The 15,401-nt window shown below is 40.4% G+C and overlaps 1 protein-coding gene across 5 annotated transcripts in view; it reads left to right on the forward strand.

Annotated features, from left to right (window-relative positions):
- RAPGEF6 (Rap guanine nucleotide exchange factor 6) overlaps positions 1–15,401 on the forward strand; it is a 135,427-nt gene that overhangs the window by 11,291 nt on the left and 108,735 nt on the right. For all 5 annotated transcript variants that reach the window (XM_081893004.1, XM_081893008.1, XM_081893005.1 and 2 more), the window contains exons 2-4: positions 10,301–10,371; positions 10,844–10,900; positions 12,568–12,651. In XM_081893004.1, coding sequence (XP_081749130.1) covers positions 10,301–10,371; positions 10,844–10,900; positions 12,568–12,651 — 212 coding nt within the window. The remainder of the gene's footprint in view (positions 1–10,300; positions 10,372–10,843; positions 10,901–12,567; positions 12,652–15,401) is intronic.

Consider the following 15,401-nt stretch of genomic DNA (forward strand, 5'->3'; position numbering starts at 1 on the left):
TAGGAATTCATTCATTTTTCTTCTTCAAAATGTAGTCCGGCCCCCCACAAGGTTTGAGGGACAGTGGACCGGCCCCCTGCTGAAAACGTTTGCTGAACCCTGGTTTAGGGCTTCATACTACGGAACAGACTGGATTAAGACCAGAATCTCAGCCAAAAAGTACACATGTGCCTCTCATCATAGGTTTCAGTTTAAAATTCTCTGGATGGCGTTCTGAACAAAATGCTTTCTTCCAATTAAGGTGATCAATTTAAAGCACTAAATCTGCTTAAGACATGCAAAATACTTGGAACTTCTATAGTACATAACATATAATTAGTAAACGATTTAGCTTGTTTCAGACCTTTTCGGAAATCAAGAACAAACTGTATGAAAAAACTGCCACCAGTGCCCCACTTTAAACAGTTGTTGCCAAGTGGTTCTTCTGTTTGTTCTCAGTGTTTGCATTGTAAAAATATTGTTTTTTATTGTTGTTACTATGGTTTGGTTAGATACCATAATTTTTGGTCCAAAGGTCCCAAAAAAGATTCAGACCTCTTGTAGATTGCCATGTCAACATGACAAACTACACACACGTTACAGAAGTCATGTAGAAAATGTCACATTTGGTAATGGCCCGAACTCATATTGAGAAATTGGAGGCATTATGTTATGCCAAATTGATTAAAACAGAATTGGTAATATGATGGATGGGCGAGGCCCACCTGGTTGTTCTGCATCAAGAGGTATTACTGTGATAACCAGTGAGACTGCTTACTCTGCAGTGGCACCTTGCCTATGGAACACCCCCCCCCCCCGAGATATATGAATGACATTGACCCAGAGTTTGGCATCAGTTGAAAACTCTTAGTCCAGCAGGCTTTTATTGGGACTTAATCACAGTAGTTTTTATATATATAAAAACATTACTGATGTGGTTTGACTCTATGTGGCTCTTGCCCGCATCCTGACTCCAAAAGATGGATGCAACTGCAGTAGATAAGGCCTAGTGCAATCCCAAGCTTATTGCTTAAAGGAAGCAAGTTTTCAGCATGTCTTTAGGGTTCTATTTCTTGTTATCAATTACTGGGTTTTTTAAAAGCAAAATTAAAGCAGATTTTTTATATTCCTTAATAAATTGCTTGTCTAAATCTGATTTCTAAGTGAAAAACATTTTGCAGGTTTCTCTGGATGACTTTATGTAATCAATGAATACTAAATATTTTGTACATCCAAGGGGCTTACTAGCAGCCCTTTGTAACTATGCAGAACTTGTGGTTGTACAAGAAGAGCAGTTTGCTTTCTTAGAGTAGTTATGACCAGGGTCCTGAAGTGCTGAAGTAAACTTATTTTCGTAGCCTTCAATGTGGTTACTACATTTCCAGCAAAAAAAATTTAAGAACTATTTTTAGAAGTGGGCCTCAGCAGGAAGTAAAGGAAATCAGATAGGTTCCAACCTCTGCAAATTAAGCAAAGGGGAAGTAAACACTTAAAAACATTATATTCTTTCTGATTTTCCATACAGTCCTAAAATATTTTTTGCCTCTAAATCGTGTTGAATTGTTTTGGAATGTGCATGCTCTTTTCTCTAGTTGAAATGATACATCAGCATCATTTAGATTGCTAATAGATTAGAGCCACACACCCCACCTTCTATAACCAGAAATTCCCTCTTCTTCCACCTGAGGACTGTAGTGCTGGCATCCTGTCAGTCTTGCTGATGCCAGTGTGCTACTAAACATTGGAAACAGATGTCCTTCCACTTTTAACACCTGCAAATGGTCTTGGCAAGCAGCCTCTCCCTTCAAATCCTCTTCTTCTGGTTTACCTTTAGTTGAAGGTTCTCCACAGCTGCCTGGCTTGAGTGGAAGTTACCTCCAAAATGGGTTGAATGCCCTTTTGGAATCTTGTTTCCTTTCATTGTTTGTAGCCTAAGAGTATTTTGATAAAGGTTGCTTTTGGATATAACCTGGGTATACAGCATCTTCAAATTTTATGAAGAACAGACTGGGTAAGTTATGTCTGTTTTCGAGAATCACGCTAGTTCTTCTTAACCCAAAGGTCTATAACAGGGGTCAGCAACCCGCGGCTCCGGAGCCGCATGTGGCTCTTCTACACCTTTGCCGCGGCTCCGGGGCGGATACTAGCGAGAGGAGGAGGCGCATTGTGCGCCCCGACACTCCCCACTGTGGCGGGCGCTGTACTGGCTGTGACGTCGCATGGGGGCGGTGCGTGCGTTAGTCACACACCGTCCCGACGTCACCTTCCTGCCCGCTGTCAGATCGGAGGGCAGCTGCGCGCATGTTTGCGGCTCCCAGGTTTTTTTTCTTCAGAAACGGGTCCAAGTGGCTCTTTTTGTCTTAAAGGTTGCAGACCCCTGGTCTATAATGACCAGGGGCAATCAAAGCAGGGTCTTTAAGCCATATCAACCCTCCCAAGGCTTTTATTCTTGAAAAACCTTATCCTGGGCTTCTGTTCTTAAAAAATTATGCTAGGTAAATTCCCACACAGCAGCATAGGCTGAAGGCCATGGACAAAACCTAGGGCTGGATATGCCCTATATTTTACACCTAGTATATAGTAGCAACAGCATGTAATTATACTGTACAGTATCTGTAAAACCTGCTAGTGGGAGATGCCAAAGGCTATACAGTACCGTGTTTCTGTAGGCATGTTTAGAATTAAATACTGTAAGATCTTAACAATTACTATTTTACAGTATATTTAAATGTTCAGTAGTTTGCTGAGAAGTTTTCTGTCATTAAGTTTTAGCTAAGACTCAAATCATCCTGTCAGAATAAGGGCTGCAATTAGTGAAAAGAGTGAGAATCTTCTCTCTGTGACAATTCAGATGTAGTATCAAATCATGGTGTGCAGTGTACTGTACGTGAACAAGAAGTGAGAAACATCTGATCTTTCCCTCTACCCTCCATTCCATATGATCTTGGTTGAGAAAAGACAACATTTTGTCATTTTGTCAAACCATGGTTTGCATACAACCAGAACAATTGCAAATGATAGAAGTAAATACTCAAAGGACTGCTTGGCGTTCTTCAGGAAGAAGTGGCAGTCAGTTTTTGTGGATATGCTAGCTCTGGATTTCCTGCATTGAAAGTGTCATTGCTTCCTCAGTCTTCATGCTTCTGTGAAAGGGGAGGAATTGTGGGTGAAAGAAATGAGGAAACATTTTAGCCTAAGATTCCTCACTAGTGATATGAAGAATTATCTGCATATATGTTTATGTATAATATGTTTGAATGCATTTTTATTGTATACTGCAATGTGCTTTCATATGTTAAAACTAGTCATAGAAGTTGGCACTTACATATAGCTGAGATCCAAATGTAGAGATGCTCAGCAACTTGGAGGCTTTTGATTAATATTTATGTAAGAATCCATGTGTTGAATTTGTGTATAGTGAATTAACTAATTTATTCATTTTACCTTTTTGACTTTTCCCCTTCCCCCGATCTCTTGGCTCAGGCAAAGTTCAGCATCCCTCATTAGTACATAATAAAGATGAGTTTAACAAGCTCCAATGTGGAGCCTTATTTCTTTTAAAAGGTTCAGCAGACCATATTTGATTTCAGAGTGGGATATCTCATAACCCTTACAAAGCAATATAGAAGATTTGTCACCTATGAACTTGGAGGGTAAGGTGGAAGGAGCTGTTGAAGCTTATCTTTGCAAGATAAGAATGGGATGCATTATTACTATTAATAAAGTGTCATCAATGTGCATGATAAAAGTTTGTCAATATATCTGGCAAAAAAATCAGGAATATAGGCAGGGCATGGAATATAGTGGCAAGCGTGCCTCCTGTAATAAATTGAAGCTGAATCCCAAGAAGGTGGAAGTTCAGTAGGTTGGTGCTTCTAGGGTGTGATAATTAAGCAGATGCCGTGTTGAGGATGGGGTTATACTTCCATTGAAAGAGCAGGTTCCTAAAATATATTATTGCAGAGGAAAACATCCCAGGCAATAAACTAGGAAGTACAGAATCCTCCTGTGATAAATCTCAAAAGAAATAAAGGAAAAACTCAATCTGCAGGACAGTGTAATACTATAAAGACTTCTAGTTATCTAGAACATATGAGATATCTCAAGAACTAATAGAAATGCTTGCTGCTAACTGTCCAAAATGTGGATATGATGCAACAAAGAGATAAGGATGCAGTTGAGAATTTTGCCACACAGACTGTACTAAAACATTCTGGAGGCTTGCAGATGTACACCGTAGCATGCAAAGGGAGAGCTGTGTCAGACGCCAGCAGTAGGAAAAATATGCATGAATTGCCACAAAGTAAATCAATTTTCATGAGCTTGCTGTCTAATTTGACAAAGGAGCAGAGGAAGTACAGTGAACATATGCAAGACAAAAAAAAAAATCACAATAATGATACAAGAATGTTCTCAGTCTTCAATTCATGGGAAAGAATGGGGGCCTGTGTTACATAGGGACTTAAGGAAACACCAATAAAATTCATGATTGACATTGAAGCACAACTGCATCCATGGGAGAGAATACAGGAGTTACAGCTTAGGGCACAAACTGATATGTGAAGCTACAAAAACTAGTACAGTAGAATGAAAGTGGGGGTGGGGATATCACCCTCTTTGGAGTGCAGTGTTTAGTGCTGATAACAGTGAAAAATGGCAAAATCCAGTTTTTAACGTGGTAAAGTTCCAACAGTCACTAAACCTAATAATAACCACAATGACTGTACAATCTACAGGAACTCAAAAGGGAATCTTCAGCTAACTTGAGGGCATGAGATGTACACCAGGATGCTACAGGGTCAAGCTAGTTGCAAATACAGTGCTCGTTGTGAATGTCACATACAACTGATACCAAGCCAAAAGTTAGTATGAGCTTCTGTGTATGGAGATGGTTGAAGAATCTTCAGAATGAGTTTGTTTTGTGGTTGTAGTAGACCCCGCACCCTGCAGTACAAAATAGAAATCTTGAGATCCGAACAAAAAGGATTTTTTTTGCCTTTACTTCTCAATGGGTTGGATTCAGAGCTTGCTCTTGCTGGCAGTAGCATTCCTTTAGTGAAGTTCCAGTTAGCATGCGCCATTGATAGAAAGGTGGCAGGGGAGGTGATTTTATGCCAACTTTCCTATGCCTCTGAAACACCTGGAGGAGGGTGTTATAAGAAACTGCAGTGGAGGAGGGAAGACAAAACAGGAATCTTCTGCTGGATTATAAGGGGTCCTTCTGTTCATGTAAGGCAGAGTCTGGATCCAGTCCTATGCCAGTGGTAGCTTCAAAAGAAGTTGAAAGCTGTGTTGTAGAGAATGAGCTTTGTCCCTTCCATCTTTTTGTTGCCTTCTAACACATTCCCCCCATTTCCCCCTCTGGCTCTTAATCCTTGTACTGAGAGCAGAACTAAGTATGGTTAGCCTGGATATGGTTGCCCTAATAAAGTACCTCAGAGCTACCCTCAGCAGTTGAATCACTTAATTTTCTTTTCTTTTTATTGCTTTACTTTTTTCAGTATGGCTTTGAGATTAATGGGTGGTTCATGCAATATTCCCTCCTTCGGTATCATGTGACAGCTCCTGCACTGCTGTGGAAAAAAACACAAAACGTAAAAATGGCAATTTATTATTTTGTTTTGTTTGTCATAGTTTGTATCCAGCATTTTCTGCAAGGAGCTCAGGGTGTTGTATATAGTATTATCTTAAACCCCATGAGGATTGTTAGACTGAGACTAAAAAATAGTGGTATGGTTCATACGAAGTGGGCCACAAAAGTACTATGATACGGAACTCATGGGCCGCACATTACCTTGTTGTGTGGGTGGGTGGGGGGGAAGCAAGGCCAAAATTTAATGCCCCCTTAGCCTCTGCTTCCTACCCAAAGCTGGCTAAGAAAGGGTTCTAGAGCCTCCCCCATTTCCTTTTCAAAGCTGGGAAAGTACTAACTAGGCTTTGGGAAGGAGGCAGTACTACTATAGGGTTCTGTCAGAGCCCTCATGCCTCCTTCCCATAGCACTGGGCTTTGGAAAGGCAGCTGGGAAGCATGTCAAATGCTGAGGGCTGCCAAAAAAGGCATTATGGGCTGCTTGTGGCTTTCAGGCCATGTGTTGGACCACCCTGGTTTAGACACTTACTGTATGGCTGTTTTCTTTGCCACAATTGTATGTATGACCTGAACAGAACCTAGCAGAAAAGCATTCAGTGATACTTACTCCAAAGTATGGATGCATAGGATTGCAGTCTCAGCAACACTTGCCCAAGACACAGAAAGCTTCATGGCCTGAGCGGCCATTTGAACAGATATAATTTCCTGTGATTTGACCAAACTGCGGGAGGCAATGGAAGACAGGAGTGCCTGGCGTGCTCTGGTCCATGGGGTCACGAAGAGTCGGACACGACTAAACAACTAAACAACAACAATTTCCTGTGATCCACAATGGTGGACTGATAGGACTGAATGGTGACCAGCGTGGATGGAGAGAAGGATTTATCAAAGGGGGGAAATCTGCACTGTATATTGTATGTGTTGATGCTCTTTTTTCAGTGGTTTTTATCCAACTCTCTCACAGTTCTTATTCCCAAGCATAACTGATTGACCCCATTCTAATATGTTTAATGGAGGCATTCTCTTAAAAAGTGCTCTTTAAGGGTTTCATTTTGTCAAGTGTCAATGTTGATTGAAGTTGCTTGGTCTTCCCACTAGGTGGCTCACACAAGCTACAATTCATCTTGTACTTCAAATGTATAGAATTGTCGTATTTTAGAACTAGTTTTTAAAACAATCTGAGAAATTATGGGCAACAGTCATCAGATCCTAAAGTGATGTAGAACAATACGGTGGTAATAAACAGATGCTGCTTAAATAGCACAAAATTTAAAATTTGTTTGAAGCAGTACATTAATGTCTAATAAACTTGTGTATGGAGTACGAACAGCAGTTGCTGACCATGGCTTGTTAAGGAGAAGCAAGCTATGATCCAGGTACAGATGTAATGCCAAGCAAAGCTTCGTGGCTTATTTATTGCTTCTGCTTGCAGTGATTAGAAGCAAAAAGCGACTGACTGGGCAGAGTGCCTGAGTCATCTGTTCATTCATTGGAAGCAACTAACTGACGATGACTTAGCATGATCTATAAACTAGAACAGAGGTTTGATTCAAAGCATAGCTCAGTTTCTTAGCTGCTTTGCAACATCAACTCTTGTAGCATAACTTTGCAGTACAGTTCCAGTGCATATAATTTGGTGCCCTGGAATAGGGAACACTTTTTTGGGCTGATCCTAAACATGTTTAACTGGAATAGAATTCTACTGAAACCAGTGATACTTGTTTGTATGCATATGAATTTGTTTTAGGTATAATATGCATTAACTAGGAAAGATGTTAGGAAATAACAGGTGTTAGGCGATCCCTCCCTCTTAGGCCTGGGTGGAAGTGCCTGCTGCTGAGCCACTGCCACCTGATTGGCTGAGCCTAGGCAGGTCAGTGTGTGACTGATTCTTCCTTCTCAAACTCTGGTCTTTCTTCTCTTTGTGTCCCATCCTATTCAGGCTTCCTTCTCTCAGTAGCATTGGTGGGAGGGTCTGAAGACTTTATTCCCTACCCCACCATAACCAAGTAAAGGAAACCTGTGGGTTTGTCTGTGCTCCCCTCCTCACCACTGGCACTGAGAGAAGGAAGCCCGTTCTCTTAGTGATGTCTAGGGGCATGAAGTGGGGCAAGACTTCTGGGCGGTGATGGTGCAGATGATGGTGAAGGGGAGAAAGCATTTCTGTCCTGCCCATACCTGTGGCAGCAGCAACAGGGGAAGTGTGGAGATGAAGAGGGTTATCTCAAGCTACGGGGCAGGGAGGTTGGGTGAGATCTGCCATCATGCTTTTCTCCTCTCTTCCATGCTGCACCCCTGCTTGCCACCCCCAATCTGCTGCTCAGGGCATGCACCCTGTTAGATGCAGGGCTGCAGCAGACTGCAGAAGAGGAATGTGAGGTGAGGAGGGAAGGTTGAGCAAGAGGAAAAGGGCAGAGAGCATAGGGAGAGGAGACTAGATTTTAACCACAGCATGGGCCTGGGAGCTTGCAGAGACAGATTTTTCAGTTCTTAAGATGAGAAAGCTCTATAGCAGGGGTCAGAACCTTTTTCAGCCATGGGCCGGTCTACCATCCCTCAGACCTTGGGGGACGACGACTATATTTTGAAGAAAAAAAATGAACAAATTCCTTTGCCCCACAAATAACCCAGAGATGCATTTTTAATTAAAGCACACATTGTACTCATGTCAAAACACCAGGCAGGCCCCACAAATAACCCAGAGATGCATTTTAAATAAAAGGACACATTCTACTCTTGTAAAAACACGCTGATTCCCGAACCGTCCGCGGGCTGGACTGAGAATGCAATTGGGCCGCATCCGGCCCCTGGGCCTTAGGTTGTCTACCCCTGCTCTATAAGCTGTGTTTTGGGGTGAGGGAAATAATGCAATATGGATATAGGTAATGAGAAAAAAAGTGTTGAAAGGAAGTGGGACCCACTGAGTGGTTTGAAAAGATGAGAAAAGTAGTAGATGCAGTGAAAGGAATGCAAAGCGAAAGTTAAACTGGGTCCAAACTGCACACAGGACTTGCTGAGACAGTTAAGTCAGTGCATTGTTGGCAGGAGGAAGTGGCCAGGCAGTCTGGGGTTTCTGTATCTACAAAGCAGACAGTTCCAGGATTTTTGCAAGTTGTGGCTTCTGCTGTCACTGCAGAGTTGCTTCCTGGCAACGCTAAGAGGATTGTGGTAGAATGAATTTCACTCTCAAATTTTGAATTAAGCATCCAGTACTTTGTCTGAGAAATTCTAGCATGGAAGATGTAACTAAGAAAAATGTCATTTAGAACATCAGGTCCCAAATGAAAAAAAATTTTTTTTTTTTTGCATATTTATAGATTGTGACCTTGTGGCACTGACAGTGGCACTCTTATGGGGGGGGAAATGTTTCTGTTTACTGAAGTCAAATTTTATGCCACATTTTCCACAAAAAGCATGCACAAAAAGTGACTAATCATCAATATTTTGAAAGACAAAACCAACAGATTGTCGGTCCATCAGACAGAGACAGGTTGGTAGATTATAATCAGAAATTTATACCAGGTAAATTAGAAGTTAAACAGCTAAATGAAATACTTGTTAGAATGAAAAAGCATTGAGGAGTCCACGAAAATGTAATACGGAGGGCAGGCAGATCTATCGGGACAGTGAATTCAACAAATTGGGCCAAGCCATCTCTTGCCTGCTGTTGCTAAATGTACCTCAGATTTGGGGTGTCAATAGAGCTACCCTGGTAAAACTTAAAAGACAGACACATCGTATGGCAGGAGACAGTCCTTGGATATCCTGGCCTAAATTGCTGTCTGCCTCTTGGAGCTGGCCATATAAATTTTCATAGCTTCTATGACAGGGCATGTATGCTTACAATTTTGCTAGATTTGAAGTCCCAGGTTCCCATTAAAAGTGCGACAAATTATCTTCATGCACTAGTTGCAGAGAAGACTTGCTAATTGCAGTATATTTAAAAACATAAGTGAATAAATCTTTCTATGACAGCAGTATTTCTAGGTAGGAAAAACAAGTTGACAAAGAGATTCTGAAAAGGACTAACCCGTGAGATTTAGGTGTTTAGCCATTCACCACTGGAGCTCTAAATCACATTTTGACTAATAAGCTCCCTGACAAGTTGCTAACACCAACAGAAGATAAATGGCATTTTAAGCAGTAACTTTTCCTTGGTGATCTGAGCATGACTTTGTTTTATGAGTGGTGAAGCATTCTTGTGTTTGTTACATCCTTTGTATTCCTGTCTGCCATGTAACTAAAAGTTATTAAGCCAATGTTGATGCCACTGAATACATTTTTAAATTTAAAAAAATGAATTATATCCTTTAGAAAAAAATATTATAAGGTGGTTTTCAATAATATGTAAATTAAAGAAATTTCTGATGATATACCATTATGGCTTATCAGTGGCACACCCTGCCCACATCTTAATCACCTTTTTCCATCACTTGTAAACTTATCTTTCTCTTCATTACTATAAACAGAGCCCTGTAGTGGAAGAGACCTTCAGGTACACAAAAACACTAAAAAATTTAGTCCAATATGTTTTGAACAGAAGTCTTTCTCAAAGGCACTCTTGAACAACCAGTTTCAATCTGGTGTCTGCATACTGTTGATAAAATTTTAGGTTTTTCTTCCCTCTTTATCCCTAGACTGGCACCCTGTCCATTACACTGTACTACCGGTAACTAATGTACTACTCAAAATTCTGTTGCTGAATATAACATTTTATTTTATTCTTTTCAGGAATTAAATACTATCTACTACTATCTTCATGGAATGGACATACTGTCTCATCTCAGGGAGCATCAGTTAAGGTAAGAGCAGCTGGGCTAATGCAAAAGTGATTTTGGCTATGCTGGTGAGAACATTCTTTGCATTCAGGCTTGCAATACTTGACTGTTTTGAGGTAAGATTAATCTTTCTGATATTGTAAGTAAGAAAGCATGTATGCTCTGTTTTCTGCATGGAACCCTTTGTATGATGCATTATGAAATATAGTCTGACATGTTGTTAAAGTAAAAGACTACAAATTGTAATGTGAAAATGATAATCACAATTTGTCCAGGGGTTCTAAATATTGTACTCATTCTTGGGGGATCTGGGTTTAAATCTCAGCACACCGAATTCTCTTAGCTTTAATTCCTCAATGATAAAGCAGGAATATTAATTTATTACCTCCTTGAGCACTGGTATTGCATAGAGGAGAACTGTATACAATTAATAGTCCACAATTATCCAAAATATGATAAGCATGCTTCATAATGATACTGAATTTCTTTTTCTCAGAATTATGACTTCCAGTGCACGTTACAAAAGGTACGATGGAAATCAAGTTTTGTTTTGGTAAGTGCACTTCACCATTACCTAAACTGAAAATTTAATACACCTAGGACAGTTCAACATTTATTTAATTTCCTTAACACAGCTCATAAAACACATTCTTGTGCAATAGTCCCATATTTTTGTTGTGTACTCTGTATGGTTTTGGCGTAAGTCATATGAAAACATTTCAGTACATCACATGTGCAGAGTTAGGGCATGAGATTTCAAGAGGTTGCAATTGGCTCAGTGGAGCCCTGTCTTTTCCTCTCCATTTATCTCTGATCATGGATGTGTACACAGACAAAGCCATTCAAGGAAAAAGGAGGTGTGAGGGCACCTTGCGTTTCCACTCCACTCCTTTCTGCTTCATGCTTAGATAAAAGCAAGGTGGGTAGAAAGCTGTCTAGGTCTATGCTTCCTAGTAACACATACTTGCTAATTACACATATGTTCCCTTCTGCTGCTGGTGGTGGGGGGTGGGGTGGGATGTGGTAGGGAAAAACAGGAGTGTACTGAGATTATGGAATTCTTCACACAGATGCTGTGCCTTCAGTTGACTGGACCATGTCCTATTTGATAGTCATTTAGTAAATTATAAATAGTAATACTCAATGTTTATGTAGCACTTTCAAGTTTACATATACAGTGGTACAGTTGGCCTTGGTGAAGATTTGACGTTTTCATCCCCAAAAAGTTTTTGATTTGAGTTTCCACTGAAATGAGGCTGCATTTTAATGTTGTACTTTAATCTTGCTTCTAAATTGTATTTTAATCAATTGTTTTTATACTTTTTGTTAGCCGCCCTGAGCCCGGTCTTGGCTGGGGAGGGCAGGGTATAAATAAAATTTATTATTATTATTATTATTATTACTATTATTACCTCAGGTTACAGACACTTCAGGTTACAAACTCTGCTAACCCAGAAATTGTACCTTGAATTAAGAACTTTGCTTCAGGATGAGAACAGAAATCGCGCAGCAACGGTGTGGCAGCAGCAGGAGGCCCCATTAGCTAAAGTGGTGCTTCAGGTTAAGAACAGTTTCAGGTTAATAACGGACCTCCAGAACGAATTAAGTTCTTAACCTGATATACCACTGTACTTTCAATGCATTATAATCCTTACAGCAAACCTGTAAGCTAAATCAGAAGTGTTATCCCCCATATTTCAAATTCTGAGGCCTAGAGGCTCAGAGGGAGTGGCTTGTCTAATGCTGCCTATTGATTTAATAGCAGATACAACATCTGAACCAGACACTTCTGATTCATACTTGGTTTTGTAGCCACTTTGCTGCACCACCTTTCTGCCCTTTCTTTAAGAGCTGCCCGGAAGGCCCAACTGTTACCTTAGCTGTCACCAGAAGGTTCAGAACCAAATCCTTTTTATTTGTATACTGTTTCTTTGGCTCAAGCAAGTTACGAATTCAAAGGAATTACACTACTCTCAAAATTATTTACCTTCTGTGACTTGTCCCCAAAAAGAAACTGACACCTTGGGACAGAGCTCCCATGTTTAAAGAGCTTCACCACTTGTTATATATTTGAGAGGCTCTCCTTTTCATGTTTGAAATTTGCTCTGATAGGGCAGTGAATGGCGAAATACAAGCTTTTAAAGCTTTGATTATATGTTTTAGATATATAGTGCACTTCACACTGATAGGATGTAGCTAATACTTGTTCCTTTTCTTTAGCTCAGACACTATTGCAAGATGCTGGTATATTCTTCTTTCTGGATCTGTGCTCATGAAGGACTCCATGTTTTTGCCACCTTGCAGGTATGTAAGAAGTTAGCATCTTCTTTAGTACAGGGGGGGGGGAACCCATAAAACTGGATGCCTAGTTAAATACATACTTTATAACACTAGATTTTCAAGTATGTAGTACCTAATTTTGATAAGCTATATGGTAAATCTTTCCTTCTCCTGTTCAGATATTGTTTCTGAACTAGGTTAATTGGCATAAACTCTACATTTTCCTCCAGTTTCTCTTCCTGCTTGGTCCATCCATCTTTAAATTTTCCCCAAGGATAACTGCCAAGAGTACTCATTGTTAACTCCTTTTCTGCCTTTAAAGTCAGACATGGGGAGTCTGAATGGGAGCTAGTGTTTGTTACCAGCAAGCTCTGTTCATGGCTCCCTATTTCCTTTGTGTTAAAGGTAAGCATAAATCCTTTACATAGTTTGACACGTTAGCCGCCATTCATGACTTTTTCTCTTGAGCAGTGTATATGGCACTTACTCTGCCAGAGTAGAAAATATAAAGCAGGGCTCCTAGTTTATAGCCCCGCCCCCAGTCGTATAATGTCTTAGACAAGATGAATGAATACACGTTCAAAATAATTGATTTAGGTTTCCTTGATAGCATTAATCTTTGGAAGTGATAATTGTGTTTGCTTATGAACATTGAAGTAAATGATTATTAGCTTCTGCCTATTAGGGAATATGAATTTATCTTGTCTATATAGCATGAATTGCACCACATTTTTTATCCTTTATCACAAGGCAGATAGTAGTAGAGCTGTTCTGATGCAGTAGTACCCAGACTGTGTTGAACTATCCACAAGAGTTTTTCAGGTAGCTGCTTTTTGTAGCAATTAAATTATTGCATAAAAATTCATTGAGTCAGCAAACCAGGTTGCATCATCTTAAAATTCTAAATAGAGTGAACAAAAACACAGTACAGTATAGCATGTGCCTCAAACTGGGTTATACCTCCCAGCCGCCTTTTTGCTCCCCAGCTGTTCTAGATGGGGCATTACAAAAAGAGGTGCCCCTTCAGGTAACAGTTTCCCAAGCTCTTTAAGGCTTTATATTAAACTAACACCTTGAAATTTGGCTCAGTGATGTACTGACAGATCTTTAAAAGCTAGTGCCAAATGATTGTGTGCACAAAAGCCTATCGACACTCTGGTTGCTGCATTTTGTCCCTGGTGCACTTTTTGAACAGTCTTCAAGAGCAGACCCAGGCAGAGTGAATTGCAGTAGTCTAGCCATGAGATTATTAGAGCACTGATAACCATGACTTGGCTTGGTCCAGGAATGGTGGTAGATAGCAAACCATCTGTTGCTGAAAAAAGGCTCTCCACATCATCCATGCCACTTTGGCCTTAAGTGACAGTAGAATACCACATTCTGTATACTTTGACCCACTGTCTCTCAGAAACTAGCCCTGTAGATAGGAGTGAAACGACCAAAATCACGCCCTCGACCCCTAAACCACAGGGCCTGCCCATATCATAGCTGATGAAATGAAAAGCTGCCAAGGAAGCAAGGAGAAGCAGAAGGGTTGCACATAGGTAAATGAAAGCAATTACAGTACTGTACTAAAATAAGGCCTGAAGTCCAATTGATACGGGTGAAGATAATCAGCTTCCACCAAGCACTCTTAATTGCATGGCCACCACTCTCTGAAGTTCTCTGTAATAATTGTGAGGGTCCTCTTATGGCCAGTCTTCTGGGTCCAGCATGTCCTTCAATGTAGCTGATACCACTTCCTCCCACAGTGAAGAATTAACTCTCCCTGGACTCACCCAGTCAGTCTTCTGCTAGATGCACAAACCAAGAAGGGCAAGGGGTTGAGATCACAGGTGAATGCTTTCAGGCATTTTGTCTACATTTTGGTGCCTCTGCTCACTCAAAAGAGGCCAGATAAGAACATAAGAACAGTCTGCTGGATCAGGCCAGTGGCTCATCCAGTTCAGCATCCTGTTCTCACAGTGGCCAACCCTCCAGACTGAGCAGGATTCAATGCAGCATTCAGAGCTGCGGTTGGAAAGGAAAATGAGAAAAACTCACTGTACCGTAAGTTATTTCCAGTTTTATATAGGGCTCTTTGGATCCTGGCATTTGCTTCTGTAGCAAATAATAGATATTGCTGCTCCTAGACCTAGAGTGAAACTTGCCTTACATTTAATGGGTGACTGTACTGAGGAAGGTTATTCTTTGATGAAACCCAATAAAGATACCTAACAGATGGTTCTTGGAATTGCGGTGTGAAAAGGAAGTGGGTCGGTTCATTTTCAACCAGACTGTACTTGAACATAATAGTTTTAAGGAGCTATCGTGGCAAGGGCAGCACTGTATACTTGAACAAAGGTTGTTCATTGATACCTAAAATTCTTAGTATCCTGGATTTGTTGAATTTGTTCTGTGGTGTTTGTATTGTTCTTTCTTTTGACACATCTATCTGAACATAAAATAAGTGTGTTCATACAAACCTAGCTTGTGGTGGAATAGTGTTTACTTTTAACACTTCAGTATACTGTGTGGCACGCACTGAAGAATTTATTCATAGTATGTTCATGTAAGCACATTTTCTACTTTATTATGCTAAATAGCCAACACTACTAAATGAGATGCTGCTGTTGCCATTTGTTGCCAGCATGACAGCTTTACCCATAATTGTGGGAGCATTTCAGATATATCCTATGTATTCTTTTCTGCACTAGTTCTTTTCCTGTAAAGGAGTTGCATAAGTATCTTCCCACTTTATCTGGAAGCTTTTAGTGAAGCATAATTTCCCCCCA

This window comes from Podarcis melisellensis (assembly GCF_964234715.1).
Source record: "Podarcis melisellensis genome assembly, chromosome: 2".
NCBI lineage: Eukaryota > Metazoa > Chordata > Lepidosauria > Squamata > Lacertidae > Podarcis > Podarcis melisellensis.